The sequence below is a fragment of the Letharia lupina genome (assembly GCF_014066315.1).
Source record: "Letharia lupina isolate WasteWater1 chromosome Unknown contig_4, whole genome shotgun sequence".
NCBI lineage: Eukaryota > Fungi > Ascomycota > Lecanoromycetes > Lecanorales > Parmeliaceae > Letharia > Letharia lupina.
The window spans coordinates 167623-187045 of NW_023502973.1; the positions used below are offsets into that span (position 1 = coordinate 167623).

The following is a 19423-nucleotide window of genomic DNA, read 5'->3' on the forward strand; positions in this document are numbered from 1 at the left end:
ACGGCCAATGGCCCCAACGTACAAGTACTCAAGTACTACCGCTACGACCCCTCCGTAGCCGCAGCCATATTTTTTAAGATCCTATTCTTCTCCACCGCCATGGTCCACCATCAAATCGTACGGACACGAACTTGAATCATGATTCCTCTGCTCATAGGAGGCCTCTGTATATACCATCAAACCAATTGCACAGTAGGAAGGCTGACCAGCATTGCAGTTGAATGGATCGAATACATCGGCCGCGCAATCTCAGCCCACCAGACGCCGAACTGGACACTGGGCGCTTATATGACTTCTAGTCAGCATATCATTGGCCATCACAAGGGTCCAAAATCCCCCCGTCACAATGAACCTGAAGCTTCTGATACTTATTACGTCCACTACGTCCGCTTTCGGGCCTCTCGTAAGGTGATACAGAGTAGACGCCATCAGGCTTCCAAAGAGCGCGTGGCGTCACAATGAACCTGAAGCTTCTGATACTTATTACGTCCACTACGTCCGCTTTCGGGCCTCTCGTAAGGTGATACAGAGTAGACGCCATCAGGCTTCCAAAGAGCGCGTGGCTGGAGACTTAAGGGCCCTGTCGCTCTTGATCTTCGTCACGGCTAGTTCGCCTTCTGCACTTGCCATCTAGCTTGCTATGTCGTAATAGTGGGACCCAAGTAACATACTGGGCGTGGGTGAGCTTCGCACGCTTCTCGGCGTGACTCTGAGCTTTCAGCCGCGGCCCAGCACTGGATTAGATGTGCACTATGCATTAAGAGCGATGATAGCGTACAGAGCGATCAAAACAACTCCATCGAGCCTAACTTGGTGTCAGTCCGGACGAGCGCAAACGAGAACACTAAGAGGCCTACCAATTGGACTTCCCTGTACATCTCATATACTTCAAGACCAAAATTGAGATGGCAGGGCTGACAACCTGGAATCTATCAAGGAATAGAGTCATCTTATCATCGTGTCGAATACTGTAGCTCTCAACCCACCCCAAACGGTGTATTTTCCCTTCTCTTTCGTCTGAACGTCGCGCGTGCTCTATTCGTCCTTTCCTCGTACAGTCTCTTTCGTCTGAACGTCGCGCGTGCTCTATTCGTTATTTCCTCGTACAGTTTCGAGCGGCATTGCGCGCGTAAGCACGTTGGCCTTGCTAGCGTCATTGTCCTCGAATCGTATATGCGTTTCTACCTGTCCCGGGGTGTCTATCCACAGAGCTATCAGCACGAGTCGTAGTCGAAGTCGCAGATGGCTGGGGACTCACATATTGGATCACACTTTTCGGACATGTGGCCACACCTTCATTTGGGTGCTTTTGCAAAAGATAGGGTATTTTCGAGGTATTGCCAATTGTAATTAGCTCGTCATGAAGCCTCGGCCGAACTCCTCCGCATGCAGGCCTACGGTGGTGACGGACGGTGTTTGAGGTGCATCTGCAAGGCTCACCCAGTCATCTTGAGTTCTTGTCCACTTCCACAACTCCAAAGATGTCAATTGAAGAAGCTCAAGATGATACTCTTTGATGCGGTTGTTAGCCGTCCAGATCAGGTTCACGCCTAAGAATAGTTCCATTCTCCGGCTCTTTCCGGTCAAGGGTCCGGGCTCCACCAAACAATCTCGGCGCCATAGCCACAACATAATCTCGCGCTCACTCTTTCATCTCTATTTATTTCCAAGTCCTGGTCTATGAAATGAATCTCACATTCCGCGAGACTGTCTAGACACGACATTAAGAGACTTTTTGTACTTTTTGTTCTACATCTTGCAAATTTGCCCGTTCGTTCTGCGCTAGAATTCCCGTCAATGTCATGAGCACTGTTCACAGTCGACATGCCCGCGCTCGTATCTTTCTCTTCTCTGAACTCTAGATAAAGAGCGTTTTCCTATTTCTATATCTAATTCTCGCCTTCAAAAGTAGCTCGGAAAATCAAGGGTTGGATATTGAGGGGATTTTCAACTTCAATGTAAGCAGTAGGCCTGGGTTTGGCCTATCGGACTTCAACTTCAAGCACACGGTGTTGGCAAGGATGCGCGTGTACCGCTTGAGTCCTCATCTCTCAATTCTTTAGAGTCCCTACTCAAATCGTGCATGATGCTGTTGTTGGGGAGTTGGGCTAGACAGACTCAGCCTCAGGAACGGCGCCGGGAGGACTGAACAAGCTTCTGCCCGGGTCGCACCATAAGCAAGTGCTCACTCGCAATAGTACAAATGTACCCCCGATCCAATCAAAAATTATGTTTAGTCGATCAGTCTCCTCCACCCGATGATAGCACACGAAGACCAATGATCCTTGTTGTAATCTCTGACGATCCATCTAACGCGTGCTCATAAGGTAACCCTACCTTAATTCCCAACTTCGTCGTCGTTGTCAACCCTCGGTCCTGTATTCTTGTAGAAGCTGTAAAGCTCAGACTGTCATTACTGCAAGCCTAAAATCCCGATGTTGTCCGACTTTTTCTCTTTTGCTCTTGCTTGTAATCTCATTGTTATCATACCTTTCAGTGCAGCGACGGCAGACCCGTATCCGAGTAAGTCGCGAACAGAACTTTGGACATCGTAGGCAAGGATTAATCAAGGCAGCAACGTTTGCAAACTCAACAAGGATAACTTTTCCAAGCGCAGCGGGAACAACAGATTGCCCATCGAACTGCACGCGAAACGTTGAACCACTTGGTTCCATTACTTGGACGGGTAGGACGATTACTGCAACGGTAACGGCAGAGATACTAGTCTATGTGGTCAACAAGAAAAACAATAGCACGAGAACCGAGACAATTACCAATACAGAGGTGGACTTGAAAGATTATACTCCTCTCTCAACCACGAAGACGACATCAGTTGTCCTCCAATTCGGTACCACCAGCAGAACCGAGATATTGTAAGACTCATTCAAGGTAGTGTATTCATCCAAGAAACTGACTTCTATCGTAGAACCTTCCCATCGATCCTCTACACGGATTACCCGTCTAGCTACACCTTCTGTGGCACCCTTTTTATAACAACTGCTGGGGTCGCAACATGCCTGAATTACCCGTGCGCCCAAGTCTCTGGGGAATTCGACCCCTTCAATAGTGACTCACCAGTCTTTGCCTTTCCGTCACATCCACCCATACCGGATACTATCCAAAATATAAGCGCAAGCTACCTAGCATTGGATCCCAGGGGCTCAACATGGGATGCTGTCTGGTCCTCCGACAGTGATTATGAGCCTCTGGTTAAACCGCTCATGCCCGACATGGGAGCTTGGAATTGCTCACCATACGGAACGTGGCCTGCTGCAGCCTCCGCTTTGAACACGGCGTTGTATCTCACCGCAACATCTACATCCACCGAGGCCGGTGACGAGGCTGGCGTAACACCGGCGCCCAAAGCGAGTCCGCCGAAAGAAGCTCCCGACCCGGCAGCGGGCAAGGAACCAGCAAAAGTTGAGCCCCAAGCGGCGGAAGCGTCTCAGATCGTTGCGAATCCTTTCGGAGTTGGAAAACCAGCTGCCGTAGCAGAAAAGCCGACTCCTGCTCCGAGCCCCCCTTCTCCGCAAGAGGAGAACTCTGATATTGCTGCCCTTATGCCAGTCTCAGGCCTCAACAACCAAGCCGCCACCGCCGTTCCAGCAGCCGCGGCTAATGCTGTAGCGAACGTCGTCATCAGTTCTACGAACGCCCAAGGTAGCATCCTCGTCGCGACATCCCAAGCACCTGGCGTAATCGTCACATCGACGAACGCTCAAGGCTCACAAGTTGTCACAACAATACCTGTCGTCTCTCCGCAAGCCCTTGATAATACGCCGGAGCCCGCTCCGGTTGTTGTGAATGGGCATACCCTCACCACAGACTCACAGTCACACTACGTAATCGCTGGCCAGATCCTCTCAGCTGACACACCTCTCGTCCTCGGCTCTGGCGCCTCCACTACGCCCGTCATACTGCAAACATCAGGCATCCACCCCGTGCTCGTTATAGGCTCGAGCACCACAACACTGAATCTGCCGACTTCGACTCCTACCACAACCACACCTCTAGCGATTACGATCGGCACGCAAACAATAACAGCCAATGCGCAGGGCCAATATCTCATAGGCAGTCAAATGCTAACGCCTGGTGGCGAGATCGTCGTGGGTGGTACGACGGCGCCAGGAGGAACGGTTGCGGTAGGTGGGACTACGGTTTCGTTAGCGCCGAGCGCGACGCAAGCTGTGGTTGGGACGAGCACGGAGGGATTGGCGCCTTATATAGTAGGCGGGCTGGGTACGGGACCAAACGGTACGGGGGCGGTACAGTTCTTGGGTGTCGCGGGGGCCAAAGTCAAGTGCTGGGGGTCGAGATATCTCGTTGGGATGTTTGCTGGGGTCGCGGGAATATCATGGTTGTTTTGAAGAAGTATGAAATTAGAAAATCAAGAAGTTGGAATAAGCTAATTGAACGAGTGACTGCCCTAGATCTCATGCAATGATTGCGGTGAACAAACACAGAGCCTCATCAACGGACCTGAACCTAGTATGTCATGCCGGATCTCAAGTTAGTGGGAGTCGAAACCCGCGCGCCTCTAGCCACGTACACGTCTCGCATTGCACAACTGCATCAAGCATCTGTCCAGCGGGCCAACTGGTTACCTCGGAAGATAACAAAGTCCTTACTCAGCGTAGCAGGAGGCAAGGCTGCAGATTCGCGCTGCGGGTGCGAGGCCAGAGCAGCACATTCGGATACCAAGGGAACCCCTATGGTGAGCGCCATCTGAAACAATGTGGCAAAGCTCCTGATGATAGCCCCAATGCACGCTGGGGCGCTGCATGACAGCATGATTCGATCGCAAATCAAGCTCCAAGATACGACACCTATGATGGCGTGCACATCGAATCAGAGGCAGCAACCAAGCCCAATGAATCCAACTTCACTCCAACCGGCAACACAGTCCCGTAAGCCTCCCGCAGCCCGCAAGGGGTAGTGCAGGGGCGCCTTTTGAATGTGATTCGGGGGGCTCCAAAGCCTTTCGATTAATCTGTTTCGTCCACGATGTCGCATCGACCCGTTCTCTGTTTTCTTTCGCCGGATTCTGGTGCGCCAAGATCTCGAACCGTGCCCCACCTGAAGGATTGCCTGGACAGTGCGCCATGGTCTAAGCTCGGTCTAGGGCCCAGTTACATGATAGGCTCTCAGGTCCAACAGAAGTCTCTAGAGATCAATCTATCGGCTCCCGGGAAATATATATCGGCCACAAGGTCGCCTTCCGAAAGTAGGGTTAGGGCTGTTAAGCGCTAGCCAGGACTTGGTGTGCACACAAAACATGTGGCTGGGCCAATGGAAACGTGTGTCCTGTTGCCATTCCGTTCCGTCAACGAGTCTCTATGTCATCTACTACCAGTTTTGCTCGCACAGTGTCTCCAGAAATTCACATTGCTGGCTATACGTGTGCTTCTAATACGACTGAAAGGGCTCACTGTTGCTGCGCAGATGTCATCAACTGTATCTTTCCGCATTGACAGACTAGACTGCTCTCGCTGCGTTTGACAATAACTGTTCCACAAATCCATCGCGTCTGAAATCGTAACTACCACATCGCTCAGTTATGAGACGTTTGGCTAACAAAGTTCTTAGCTCTCAAGTGGGTTTTAATTACTGCTATACACGGTATTGGAATGAAACCGTGCCCTTATCCGGCTTTGGCTGGGCTTCATCGCAGTTAGCTTAGACCGTCGAGACCACTCACGACGAAGAGGAGGCCATAGAAATAAGCTCTACATCTACTGCGGCCGGTTCAAGTATCACGTTCACCACGAACCTCGAATACTTTTCTGGGTTCTTCCGACATAGGATCACGCAATACAGGCAGCGCGAATGTGGATCTCTTCTCAGATCTTCCGACTCCGCTTTAAGCAATTCGCCTGGCACAGCTTCTGATATCTCTACCGGTTCTACGGACTCTATATTGAACCGCCTCTTCAAGCAGTTCGACCACGTCCATGGTATCGTCAAGCAGTTCGTCTAATGTTTAGCAGATTAGCCCTAGTGGCGGTGATAGCCGCGATTGTTGTCGGTGGACTACTCATTGGTTTTTTGTCCTGGCTTCTATACCTCTGGCTTACAAGAGAATCGAGGGAGCGACTTAGGCAGGAAAGAGACCGTTTTCGGCAAGATCGCCTCAATTACCTCAACGGTGTTCCATCGCACATGGGCCTACCCTCCAACACCGGCTATGCGCCGCCAGTGAACCAGCTTCTAGAGTTGAATCCGAGCGACTCCGCGTCACATCATGTTGGTAGCGCACGGGTCTCGACTGCTCCAGCTCCAGAAGCTGCATCTCAAGTAGACTCAAGACCACCATGGTCGGTGAACAGTGGTGGATTCGATCAAACGTCAAGTGCGCCTTGTGGTCACCCTTCCAATGTGTCGCCACAGAGTTTATCGAATCAGTTTGCGTCCATGCCGCCGTCGTTCCCACCACGAACGTCTGACAGATCTAACGCAATGGCGGCTTCAGGTTTGAGCCCAAGGCAAGAGCAACTTTGGACATGAGGCAAGAGCGGCGAGAAGAAAGGATCACGCTGGTAGTCTTTTGACGCCTGTTTTATTTTCTCCGATTTGAGACTACCTTGGGCTTACACTCGCTGATTGGAAAGCTCAAACCGATTTCGCCAATTCATAGCCCAGACGGTAGTCTTTGCGAGGTTCGGTCTTTTAAAAAACTGCAGCGCTTGCAGCGCCCCTGTGATCGCTGCAATGGCTTCATCCTTCTGCCGGCGGGCCTCCTGAGGACTCAAACCCAGCCTAACATCAACCTCTGCTCTTCTGCCTTTTAAAACAGCTTGTTGGAGCATCACTTGCGTCACACATCCCGCAGTACCTCCATTACGGGCCCAAGAAGAAGCCTCGACCCCATAGCATTCAGCAGCTTGCAGGTGCGACATCTTATCTTCTGCACTCAAGGTTCGATTATAACTCATTTCCATTTCGACGTTCATGAGTTGATAGTAAACTTGTGTGAAGCCTGCCGGATCTGGATTTGGTGACCTCCCTAAAACACCTCTCGCAAGTGCAAAGTGTGTCCGAGCGGTGACGAGGTTTTGCTCAAGGTTTCCGTCTCTTTGCTTTAGAAAGCGTGTGCCCTGCTCTATGCTCTTGGCTACTTGTGGGAACCATGGGTCAGTGTGATATGACAGTGTGATCTGCAGATACACATATTGTTCTTGAAGGATAAGGACGACGCACTAAAATCTCCTCTGCAGAAATTCTGGCCCTCATTCAGCTCTGCCAGATGGTTGTTCATAGACTCTCCGCTGTTCGCAGACCACCCAGCTGGCTTGCCATGTCGAGATAAGATATCTTCGAGAGTACTCTCCTTAGCAGTAGCTAGAAGACCCTGTTGTTGACTACGGCTGATATGCTGAGAATTTGAGCGCGGCACGTCACTCAGCCACTGGCGGCTGTTGCTGCGACTTGAAGGATCAGATTGTACTACAAAGTCAGAAGAATGTTAGGTACAGCTGATCACGGCCAGGATCCCAAACCAGTCAATCCATGGTGACTGCATCGCCTCCAGGGGCGGCAACCGTGAGCATACCGTTCGCTTCTGGACGCCCTCCCTCGATGCGGTCCTTTATGATCTCTCGAATAGCAAATCTGACCTTCTTGTAGTCGTTTTCCTTATCGCTGGCAAACTTGACCATATCGCAATGGTTTGCATGCATGTGGTACTCCTTTTCGTGCCAGCCGATGATCGCAGAGTCTTTTTCCACAATCCTGCCAACTTTCGGATATCCGACGTCTTCGACGAATGTGTATACGCCGAAGTGCTCCAGGATATCCTTGAAACTGTCTTGCAGTCTTTCGAGGACTTCGGATCCTCGCTTCAGAGTGTTGAGGACCTCTTTAGAATGATCCTTTTGTAGATACCACGCCAGAGTGGTAGCAGTGGCTGCCCATTTTGCCTTGTCCGCACCCCGATGAGGTGTTCCTGCGAATAGCACACCCTTTGTGGAAGATTTAATTGCAGCAAGGCGCTTATCGGCGCCTTCACGAGCTTCCTTGACTCCTTCGCGGTATGACATAAATAGGGCCTAGTAGTTTCCCACATCGATCAGCAATCTTGCCTCTGCACCAACTCGACTATTGAGACCTACATCTTTAACAACTAAGCCTCCCAAGCTGTGAGCAACAAAGATTATCGGCCTGGAAATCTACATTTATCAGCTAGCGTTCAATAGCGTGTGCGAAAGCCGTAGGACGTAGAAGAAGACTTTGATCACACACCTGATACTCCTCAAACCGCTCCTGCAGAAGATCCCTATTCAGATCTTTCGCAAGATCCTGCACGTTAGACCGTCCCACCGGCCCGAAGAACCGAACGACATCTGCACCGTAGCCCCACTGCACCCGTAACGTCAGCATCAGCACAGTCCACGGCCCAACTCCCGCCCACCCACCGTCAAGATCCGCGCCGTCGGAAAGTCCGGCGCGAGTACCGTCCGCGGCCACAGGACGCCGTCTTTCGCCCAAGTGCCGTACCTCGACCCACCCAGTCCGTGCACGAAGACGATGTCCACGATCGCATCTTCGTCGCTCGTGCCGGCGGGGGGGGAAGAGGACGTCGAGGCCGAGGCCGTCGGGTGAGCCGTTGTGGAGGCTTCTGCTCCTGCTGAACATTTGGCCGGCCAATTTGTTTTGGTTGGGCGATGGAGCGGACTGGCAAGGCAAGATTTTAGGCTTCGATATATGTATGTATGCAGTATGGCAACTGCGTGCTGTGCACGAACTCGCCGTTCGGGTTTCGCTCCACAGTCCGCGGAGTACCTACGAGAGATGGTGGGCGGTCGCGGCGGGGGATGTAGGATGGAGGAAGTTTACCTGGAGACCAGGCTGAGAAGGTAAGAGCGCAGCGCAGCCTCCTCGAGTCCTGTGAGGCTGAGGGATGCGGGCTGCAGGTTTGGCGAGTCTAGCGAAACGATAGGGGGTCGTGGGGTTTGCAGGACGCGCTGCGTGGTGCTAGCTGCATTAGTGTGTGTGTGTGTGTGTGTATGGGTGAGCTGCGGCTGATGGGTGATACGAGGGGTTGTGCATGCATGAGGGACGGTATTGGGGTAGAGAATTCATTATGATGAGTTCGTTGTTTGATGTTCTGATGTCCTACCATATCAATGTAGTAACCATGAGTCGGGGAATTGGGGTAGGTCGTGTGAGGGAGGTGCGGGAAAAAAAGTAACGCCAATTCTAACAGCATGTTGACTTTATTGAGACTTGGTTTCCAGCACTTTGCACTCACTCACTCACTCACTCACTTACTCACTCACTCATCTAACGGAGACCGTACCTTAGCATGCTTCAACTGTACTGGCCCTTTCTTACACCACAGCGTCCTCTTGATCTTCTGCATTACCTCCACACGCGCGCTCGACTTTTCGAGACCCGCACTTCCACTCGCCACGTTCGAATCTTCCACCGCGCCATCCAAACCCCCAATTCCACAACTTTTCTCAGCTCCCGAGCCGGTCGGCCCGACCTTCTTCTTCCCAGTAGCCACAACCGCCGCGCCGACGCATTCGCAAGCTCTTCGCAGGCCGCGGGTAAACATGTTGCCCCCGCTGGGCCTTGACTTTCCTATCAAGTACCTCTCCTCGCTTTCAAGGTCGCTGATGGACACCAAATTCTCCGAAGAAGCTGACCATGCTGAGCTCCATGGCCGTTCCTCAGCTCGACATGCTAGCAAGGTCTGATCCTCCTCTTCTGCAAACAGTGGAGGTGTCACTGGAGGCATCCGCGTCAGAGTGATGGTGCGGAGCTTTCCTCGAGCGTGGGAGTGCGATTCTGATGGGCTGAAATAGCCGGAATCGCGCGAGACGGAGCGGGGAGGGGAGAGCGAGCGCTGTTGTCGGACTGTGGTGTACATCAGGTCCAGATGCTCGTCGGAGCGGTCATGGTCGGCCCGGTAAGGGTGAGGTGGTTCCAGTGTAAGGGGAAAAGTGGTGAATATCAGGTTCAGATGCTCGTCGGAGTGGTCGTGGTCTGCCCAGTAAGGGTGTGGAGACTCCATTGCTTGGGAATCAAAGGTGATGGGGAGGTTAGGGGGAGATGGTGGATAGATGGAATGGACATGATTGGGGCAAAGGCAAGAGTCATCTTTGTAGGTATGGAAATTTGAATATATTAAAATGGAATATAATGAGAATAATTCTAACACGGGCTTAGCAGCCAAGAAGTTTGAGCAAGTAGATTTTGCAGAGAAGACGATATGATTCCTACCGAATCTTTATCCCTCGCATGTACTGTGACGAAGCCTGGACAACATTGTCTGAGACTTCCGAATCTTTATTTATTTAATCGTACTTCGAGTCACGAAAAGCAAATGATCGCAGGGCGAAGGATAAACATGCCATTCTACCTTCAGACAGTCAAATAAACGAGGAAACTGACAACACATTTGAAGAACTGTTGACCACAGGATGAAGAACTGGGAAGGAACGTCGAATGTGGGATTTTGGGGACAGTAGAAGATATCCCCCTCACTTTTCACAGACCGGTCACACACATATTCGTCGTAAAGCGTTTTTCATAGAGCAGTTCCATGGAGCAGTTTCATGATTAGACACAGAATTTCCGCGCCTACCATCCAAGCTCACCGACTACTCTGCAGAGTAATGAAGAGTAGACGATGTGAAGAGATAATCGGAAATATCTTTATGCTTTCTTTTATGCACCCTTATCCTTGTGCATGAATATTTACCCGACATTTGCCCGCCACGATATTCCAACGGCTGCCCATTTTCCCCGCACGAGACCATCCATCATTATTGGGCGCACTTGTCAACGCGAAGGGAGGGGCTTATGGGATAGCAGCAGGCGCAGTCAGTCGATTGTATATAGATCCATCTACCTCAATAACAAAATCTCTATCAACATAGAAATACCCATGTCCGTCCCATGCGTTCGTTTCGCTCACCGAGGACACGGCCTGTGAACAGCATCAGGTAATTCCCGAGGCGGCATCGATTATTTTCGTTATTGGCCAGGTGGGCTCTGCGGGGCAGGGCCTTCCCAAGTACGTTACAGCACGCCTCCACCGTTTTCCTTTTCCTCTGGTCCGGGACTTTCGGATACCAGCAGGGTCTCATCTCGTTTCACAGCTGCGGGCATGGGCCATGGACCGGAGTAATCATGAGGGAATGCTGACAGCGAATATCAGCAAACACCAACACCGAATCCATTGAGAGTCTCCCGATTGACCCCCCCGACACTCCCCAACCAGCCCTCGGACAGCCCCCTCCCCTCTCCTCCACCTCCCTTCAAATCACACATCCAATCCCCCATCTCCACTCCATAGCCATCACAATGTCCAAAGCCGTAGATGCCGCCAAATCCGCCTCCAACAAAACCACCTCCGCCCTCTCCAAACCGGCCTCCGAAACCTCCCCCGTCGCCGCGTCCATCCTCCAGCAACCCTACACCCGCGCCGCCCTCCCCTTCGCAAACGGCGGCCTAGCCGGCATGACGGCCACCACCTGCATCCAACCCATCGACATGATCAAAGTACGGCTGCAATTAGCCGGCGAAGGGATAAAAACGGGTCCTCGTGCGACACCGCTGTCCGTGACGAAGGACATCATAGCCCAAGGCAGGGTGATGGATCTATACACGGGCCTGAGCGCCGGACTGTTGCGGCAAGCGGTGTACACGACCGCGAGGCTCGGGTTCTTCGACACGTTCATGACGGCGCTGAAGGCGAGGGCGGAGACCAAGGGGCAGGGCATCGGCTTCAAGGAGAGAGCGGGCGCGGGGCTGACGGCGGGCGGGTTGGCGGCCATGGTGGGGAATCCGGCGGACCTGGCTCTCATACGGATGCAGAGTGACGGGCTCAAACCGAAGGAGATGCGGGCGAATTACAAAAGCGTCGTAGACGCCCTGACGCGGATAACAAAGACCGAGGGCGTATATGCACTCTGGGCGGGTGCGAGCCCGACGGTAGTGAGGGCTATGGCGTTGAATTTTGGGCAATTGGCGTTCTTCTCCGAGGCAAAGACGCAGTTGAAGGCGAAGACGCAATTGTCGATGCAGACGCAGACACTGACGGCGAGTGCGATTGCGGGATTCTTTGCTAGCTTTTTCTCACTGCCGTTTGATTTTGTGAAGACGAGGTTGCAGAAGCAGCAAAAAGGGAAGGACGGGAAGGTACCGTATAGTGGGATGGCGGATTGTTTTCGGAAGGTGGCGAAGGAGGAAGGACTGTTGAGGTTTTATAGGGGGTTTGGGACGTATTATGTTAGGATTGCGCCGCATGCGTGAGTTACCCTGCCCTACCTTTTCCCTGCCATGGACATCTTTATGCACATTTGAAGCCACAAGTTGACCTTAGCCTCATATAGTATGATAACGCTGATTGTTGCTGATTGGCTTGGCGTCATCACCAAATGATGGGATGGATACATGCGTCGATTGGGATTAGCGTCGTTGGGTCTGGTCGGCGTTTTGTTATGACAGCTTCGAGAAGAACTGCAAGCGGCAAATGACTCAGCGTTGGAGCATTTGACCATATGCGGATCTTTGTGGGTATCAATTTTTAGCAGCTCAAATGCACATAGGCATCTACATCCAAATGTCTTTCTGAGATATGAAGAGCTGATGCTTTTGCCGAATGCTCCTCGAGCTCGTCTCCGCAAGAGCAGTCGTTTGTCTCAGAATCTCACATTCTATTCCTCCGCATCCTCATCCTCATCGTCTTCTTCGAGATCAACAACTTGCGTTGCCGCGGAGCTGCTTGGTCTTCCCTGCCCCTCATTTACGAGCCCCTGTACTTGTGAATTTGGCACCATCGATACCTCTCTGCTCTTGTTTCTCAGCGCTTGGCTTCGTCGTTCGTTTTTGACTTGAGTTGTGCGGGTTCTTGCTGGCGAGCTACCGATCTCTTCAGGTCGGAGCCGCCCACTTGTCGGTGCTCTCACGTCATCGTCATCGGAGTCGTCCTGGATTTGAGCATTTTCGGCAGCTTGTATACGTTGAATTTTGCGGACAAGGACGGGGTTGGCCGCGACGTCGTCGGCTGTGAGCATCTGTGGCATAACTGATTAGCGCTGAGCCTGGAGAACGGGTGAATAGCAGCAATGTAAAGGGCAACTTACGACTGTGCACACGGGACATTGCATGGCCTTCTTGCCACCTGCTCCTCGTCTACCACTTCCATCAACTCTTACGTCGCTGGCATCGATCATGCTCAATATGGCTTCTCTTTCGAAACTATGGGGGCACTTGGTGCTCGTAACAGGATCTTTCATAGGTAGCAATGTGATCGGACACTTGATACTAATTCGCTCAGAAGCTACAGCCAGATCATCGTCATTGCCAGCTGTTTGGCTGCCTGGTGCTGCCGCCGCTCCGCGCGTATTACGGTCAGACATATTCGGAGACTGATCAGAAAACCATGTGGATGAGTGTGGCATTAGTGGTGCATCGTCGCCCGGGAATTGAGCGTCGTAGACGAGCTTCTTAAAGCCAACGTAGTCGTTGTTCTGCGCGTAGCTAGTGAGATGTAAGCAAGAGAATAGACTTTAAGTTACCACAATTCACTCACCGAAAGGACATAGTCTCGTTCTGATATGTCGAATTTTGTTCTGCTACCTTCCGCTTGATGAAATCCAAAGCGCCTCCGTTCTCTCCAGCGGACTCGGTATCATCTTCGCTGTCTTCAGCGTCCGCGTCCCCACCTCGTCTTCGTCGGTTTGGTCTGAACTGACTCGCCCCAAGCGTGCTCTGGGTAGGCGCGATAGCACCTCGATTGTTCGCGACATTTGTCTCGAGTTCTCTGAGGGCCTTCTCAACGCCCTCTACTTCGAACTTTGCATCGATTATCTTGCGGACACCCGACTCCAATCTACCGGTCAATTCAATTGTCTGCTGCCGCTTCTCATCCATGGCCATCTCTTCTTCTTCATTGTCTTCCTGGGATCCCTGCTTCTCTCGTCTGGCCCGAGACTTCTCGTGTAGGGCAATCTGGGCTACCAAGCGATCGTTGATATCAACCGCTGCCCCTGCTAGGTGATTGTTTGCGGCATTCAGCCGAGCTTTGAGAGAGTCGAGTTTGTGATTGCGAGGGAGGTCCTGGACGGCGCGTATGGCATTCTCGTTCAGAGGATGTTGGGGAGGCTGGTATGTGGGAAGGGGGGTAGGTCCTGACCTTTGTCGATTGGAAGTTGCTGAAGGTCGAGATCTAGCTGAGGAGGCCATGGTCCGCTTTGGTTTATGTAGTATTCGCAATGTACTTATTATTAGAGGGTATCGTGAGGAAGAATCGAAACGCGATCACTGACGCGACACCGCGATAAACTTCGGTGCTGATGTAGCCCGCTAGCTCTCAAAGTGGTAAAGCGTTATTTGACAGTTTATCCATCTCGAAAATTTAAGAGAATCTCGACGTCTCTCACTGTTTCTCAATTATCGTCATTCTAAATCATACATTACCCAACAAATAGTGAGGAAGTGGCGATCCTAACCCTACGACTCAGGAGCAATAATGAAACGGGCAATCAACTAACCAATCAGTCAATGCAGAATTACGTCTGTTCACACCAAACAGGGCAGTGATAATACTCGCTTGCATATGCATCCTAATCTTGATCCTGCAGCATGCTTGCGTACGATGCCTTTTATCGAGACTAGCTGAGCCTGATATGGGCATCCCGTGTTGCGCCCTACGCAAGCCGCAACTCTATGCAGTCAGGAACCTACTGTACGTTCATTCCAGTCTGCTGCAAATGCCGGCAGTACTGTCACCAAAATGTCCCGAGGCTCCGACTTGATGTTGCCTCAACAGCATGATGCGCCCAGTATTGAGGCTATGCGGATTCGTATGCTAGATGGAGTGTGTCACGGCCAAACCATTCGCGATTGCTACCTGGAGGTTTTATCTATTTTGGTCCTGATCGCTTGGCCCGGTGTCTGCAGTCATGACAAGTCCGGGTTTCGCAAACACTTCTTACAGCGCCCGTATCATGACCTTGATGATCCAAACCTGCCATTGGCCAACGAACGGTTGGCTTTCCTGAAGGAATATGCTATCAGCTTCCGCGAAAATACATACGCCTTCTGCCCCGTCACAATCGAAGAGCGTGAAGTCTCTTCTATTCAAGAGGTTGCGGCAGATCGACCACTTCCGTTCACGGAGGACGAGTTGCCATTGAGAGAAGGGGCGTCTGGGAAGGTAAGAAAGGTTGTCATTGCCCGCCACGGTTTTCGTGACACAGGAAAACTTCTCACGTGAAGGTATATAGTGACATCAGGCTGTGAAGGCCAAAGTTTATTGTGACCGTTGAATGAATACAGGAGATGTACGTGGCATGCAAGACATTCCATGTGGCAGGGAATTTTCGAAGAGCATTTCGAAGACTCGGATGGGTCAAAGAGCCCAAAGAGGATACGCGGATCATGGAAAATATTGCTGCCCTAGCACACCGACGCAATGTCATGATACTGCTTCCCATGGCCGAGCATTTTGATCTTGATGTGTTCCTCCGCCACGATTTCAAGCCCAGACGCGACACATTGGAAGCCGAAAAGCTATACAACTTAGACATCAGGTTCCCAGATTTGAAAGATGACGGGTGGGTGCGGCGCTGATCAAAGAGCTATACGAACTTGCTTCTGCGGTACAGTGGCTCCATGAAGGGAACGAGGCCTCCCAAAGTCTCTATCGTTCTCTGGCGCACATAGATCTCAAACCAGAAAATGTTCTCGTTGCTGAGGATCCAAGTTCACTAATTGGTATATGGATGCTGTCCGAATTTGGGGTGTCTCTATTCGCTCTCAGCCAGGAAGTATCACAGGGTCAATCTGCGCGTACAACAGCCAGCAGCTATCTCGACGAGCCGCGACGAGGCTGCGGGACCTACCAACCACCCGAAATTAAGCAACTTGGAATTGACGGACACAAGTGCGACATATGGTCCTTTGGCTGCATACTATTAGATTTCTGTCGTTTGCGCTAGGACGAACGGAACTCTGGAAAGAAGTCCGAACATTGAGAAACTGTGGAGGAGATGACTACTTCTATGAAACAAACGTCAGTAGTACCAATACGAAATTGAAAACGCAGATGAGACAATGGCTCAAGGACCAGAAGCGGAGTGCAAAGAATCCGCGTTGGGTTCGATGTTATATCGACATCATTGAGTCGACCTTGAAATGTGATCCACAAGATCGCCCAAAAATCGGATCCGTTGTGTGTGCTCTATCGAATCTTCTGCAAGGTAAGGAAGCCGCTATCCACCACTTCCCACCGTTGCTGATCGATCGTTGGAGAGCGTTATCCTTAGTGACGAGGCCAAGCACTATGCTGACGGAAGCAGATACCACCGCCTTTGTTTCCGAGTCAGCGTCAGGGCGGCCTGACAATAACACGGCTGGGTTCGGCCAGGTGCACGAAGTGGAGAGCAAAGATGTGGGAGAGGTCTCCGTGGACAGCGAAACTTCATTTGATACAGACACCGCTTCGCTACCGACTTCGGAAGCGATCATATCCTATTCGCGGCAGTCAGAACATGCAGGATCGCAATTTGACTCTCGTGACGGCTTCGGCCGACAAGATCGCGATTCTGTATTGACGAATGGTTCTAGCTCGATTATAATTGCACTGTGTCCAGAACCGCCTTTCCCCTTTCCTACTCATCTCTCTCACAGATTGGGGACGCAAAGCTTGCAAGATCGACCCTTCAGCGTCAAATGTTCTCCAGAGGCAATATCAAGGATTAGTCTTCCCGTCGAGGATAGGAGAAAATCATAGCGTTAGCCCTTTCACCTTCGGGAGACCAGACTGCTCTTCTCTTTATGCATGCATGTCGCGTTTATGCCACCAGCGGTGACATAGAGACGCCAAAGATCTCTGTACAATTAGAGCGCAAGGTTCAATGGACCGGCCTGTGTATCGGCTCACAGTACCTTGTAATTTATGGAACGGAACGAGGCCCAGTCTTCCAAAATCACGTGAGTTGCCCGACCTAGGATCAATTCCCAGCAATATAAGAACTGCCGATAACAATGAAGACAGGCCGTCGTGTTTGACGTGCGTGATGGCCGAAATGTTTGGGAATTCGACCATGGAATTCATGGAGTCCAGGTCTCAGACGTCACCATATCTACCGGGGCCATGACTGCCGGCGCCTACGAGAATCACCTCCTTATATATGATCTGTCGTCAGTCTCCTTTATGAGCACAAAACCTGTTCTTTATCTCACTCTCAGACAGAGTGAGCGTGGGCAGACCCTTCCCGCTCGAAAAAGGGCTCATCATCAAGAATCTCGCTTTCAGTGCTAACGGTAGATGGTTTTGTGCATGGGCTATCCCAATTGATCAAGGGTGTGACCGATTCTACTTTTGGGAGATCAGCCAGCTGTCGATCGACCTCTGTGGGTCAAGTTTCTATCGCAGGGTATATCAGCTCCCGAGATTTGTACTGATTTTATCTCAGGTTGACGATGCTTCTACAAACTTTTACCTCTGGTGCTATCCCAATGCTCCAGCCTGCGTCGATTATGAAAGGCACTACGGGCTGACCTCTATCGTACAGCCGAAAGACCAGACCGACCAAAACCCCAAGTCGAGGCAGGACTTGGCGATCCCCGGTCTTCTTCACGCTTGTATCACATCGCGTAATTCTCTCATATACGTTGTCAAACCATCTATCCTGTCGCGTCGCCGAGAAGCTCGATTCGAGGAACGTCTTCTCACGTCCGAACAAGATCGACCCAAATGGATTTCGAAGAAAGCCACCACACATGGCGCGGTTGGAAGCAAATGGGAGAACACTGCTATTGCTGTAGCTGCGCAAAGCGAATCTACTGAATTAATTACTCTATGCCCGTTCAAGAGAAACATGGCGGAGGTCGTTAAGTACAAAATCGACTATGAATGGCGCTTATCATTCAGCATAGAAGAAACTAGCACAAGAGCAAGAAATGGTACCTCTATAGCAACGCGGACCTACTTCAAAGGCAGCACTCCTTCATAACGCTTATCACCTCAGTCATGGACATCTGATCGTTCCTCCCAAGGCGTCTCTGGCTTAACCAATGCCATCTTCGTTCAGGCGGCTGGACCAGAAGAACGACCACTCCATAACCTAGTAGCGTCAGGAGCGTCAGTGGAAGCCCAGCCGCAACGTAAACCCAACGGTCTTCTGCAACCACTATTCTCATGGTTTGTTGATTGAATATAAAAGAAATTTATTCCAAATAAGCTCTGCAGCAGTCAGTTGTTATCCAAATCAACGTGCCGAGCCCCGAACTTACAGTCACAAAGCTACCCGGAAGATAGAAGAGGGATACGATAGTGATCCATTTGATCACCGTGTTGTCCATTGTCGATTTCTCGGCGAATTCTGCTGTCTTTTCTGTGAGAAAGTTGGTCTTTCTCGTGACAATCTCCATTCCTTTATTTGTTTCTGTGACCGTATATTGGTTCTTTGCATCTAGGGCGTATGCTCCCAAGCTTTCTGTAGCGACGTTGATTGCACCGCTCTCGGCAAGATGAGGCTCATCTCCAAAGGAGAATAGAACTGGTAGGAATGCTGAATCAACATGATACCCCATCGGGTAAATTACAAATTCATACCCCAAAACCTTGGATCCTTACAAATTCATACCCCTAATTACATTTTCATACCCCAATGGGGTATGAATCGGTAATTTGCCATTCCTTGGGGTATGCTGAGGTTAGGTCTTCGGGGGCTGGCCCCGGGAGCCCCGAACTGAAGACCTCTAGGGTTCGCCGTGTAACTCGTCGAAACCTCGCTCCGGGGCTGAGGCGAGCTCTTAAATCCCTAACTCACCCCAATCCGCGATAAATTTAGGCTTCAATTTTCTAGGGGCTTTTTAAGGCTCCCGGGGCTTCTTTAGGGGCGTTAAGTGCCGGGCACTCAAAGACGTAGTTTAATAAATTACAAATTCATACCCCAAAGAATGGTAAATTACATTTTCATACCCCAAGATTTGGTGGAGGGGTATGAAAATGTAATTAGGGGTATGAATTTGTAAGGATTCAAGGTTTTGGGGTATGAATTTGTAATTTACCCTACCCCATCAATTTCTCTTTCTTCAGGTCCTCTTTCATCAGGTCCTCCGTAATGCGCAGTGGGGAGATGGTATTTGCGGAATTAAGGGAGCTAATACTTCGAGGTTAAAAAACTCGAAGGTTTTTGGATCATGCAATCATGAAACAGATGCCGACATTATTCTGATCCTGGGTACGTCTCCATTGGTTGAGCTCGAAACCTGTCGGACACCAACTGCTTGCTCCATCAACCTCGTCTTGCAGTCGAAAACACCTATGGACTAAAGATCAGCCTCCGGTCATGATGGGCGAATCCATGGTTCATTGATCACCCTCCCTCTCCTCGAAGTCATAGACACGTAACCGTGTCTCATCGGAGAACAGTGTGGAGCTCGATTCGCTCTATCTCTG

At 51.0% G+C, this 19423-nt stretch overlaps 7 protein-coding genes across 7 annotated transcripts; 4 read left to right on the plus strand and 3 right to left on the minus strand.

Annotated features, from left to right (window-relative positions):
* Positions 1-2435: 2435 nt before the first annotated feature.
* HO133_007628 (uncharacterized protein) lies at positions 2436-4367 on the plus strand (the record flags this gene model as incomplete). The annotated part of the gene is made up of 3 exons (XM_037298498.1): positions 2436-2523; positions 2717-2873; positions 2927-4367. The coding sequence occupies 3 exons, from the start codon at positions 2436-2438 to the stop codon at positions 4365-4367; spliced, it is 1686 nt and encodes a 561-aa protein (XP_037155834.1).
* Positions 4368-4495: 128 nt separating this feature from the next.
* Positions 4496-6504, plus strand: HO133_007629 (uncharacterized protein; the record flags this gene model as incomplete). The annotated part of the gene is made up of 5 exons (XM_037298499.1): positions 4496-4714; positions 4789-4907; positions 5587-5593; positions 5681-5967; positions 6078-6504. The coding sequence occupies 5 exons, from the start codon at positions 4496-4498 to the stop codon at positions 6502-6504; spliced, it is 1059 nt and encodes a 352-aa protein (XP_037155835.1).
* Positions 6505-6587: 83 nt separating this feature from the next.
* On the minus strand, positions 6588-10015 carry HO133_007630 (uncharacterized protein; the record flags this gene model as incomplete). The annotated part of the gene is made up of 5 exons (XM_037298500.1): positions 6588-7114; positions 7198-7443; positions 7550-8045; positions 8239-8670; positions 9296-10015. The coding sequence occupies 5 exons, from the start codon at positions 10013-10015 to the stop codon at positions 6588-6590; spliced, it is 2421 nt and encodes an 806-aa protein (XP_037155836.1).
* Positions 10016-11310: 1295 nt separating this feature from the next.
* HO133_007631 (uncharacterized protein) lies at positions 11311-12261 on the plus strand (the record flags this gene model as incomplete). Its single annotated transcript, XM_037298501.1, has 1 exon — positions 11311-12261. The coding sequence occupies one exon, from the start codon at positions 11311-11313 to the stop codon at positions 12259-12261; it is 951 nt and encodes a 316-aa protein (XP_037155837.1).
* Positions 12262-12665: 404 nt separating this feature from the next.
* Positions 12666-14196, minus strand: HO133_007632 (uncharacterized protein; the record flags this gene model as incomplete). Its single annotated transcript, XM_037298502.1, has 3 exons — positions 12666-13025; positions 13095-13491; positions 13544-14196. The coding sequence occupies 3 exons, from the start codon at positions 14194-14196 to the stop codon at positions 12666-12668; spliced, it is 1410 nt and encodes a 469-aa protein (XP_037155838.1).
* A 550-nt stretch (positions 14197-14746) lies between these two features.
* On the plus strand, positions 14747-17972 carry HO133_007633 (uncharacterized protein; the record flags this gene model as incomplete). Its single annotated transcript, XM_037298503.1, has 5 exons — positions 14747-15169; positions 15292-15569; positions 15792-15898; positions 15954-16681; positions 17433-17972. 5 exons carry the CDS (start codon positions 14747-14749, stop codon positions 17970-17972), a joined length of 2076 nt encoding a protein of 691 aa, XP_037155839.1.
* Positions 17973-18026: 54 nt separating this feature from the next.
* Positions 18027-18552, minus strand: HO133_007634 (uncharacterized protein; the record flags this gene model as incomplete). The annotated part of the gene is made up of 2 exons (XM_037298504.1): positions 18027-18083; positions 18253-18552. The coding sequence occupies 2 exons, from the start codon at positions 18550-18552 to the stop codon at positions 18027-18029; spliced, it is 357 nt and encodes a 118-aa protein (XP_037155840.1).
* Between the last annotated feature and the right edge of the window lie 871 nt (positions 18553-19423).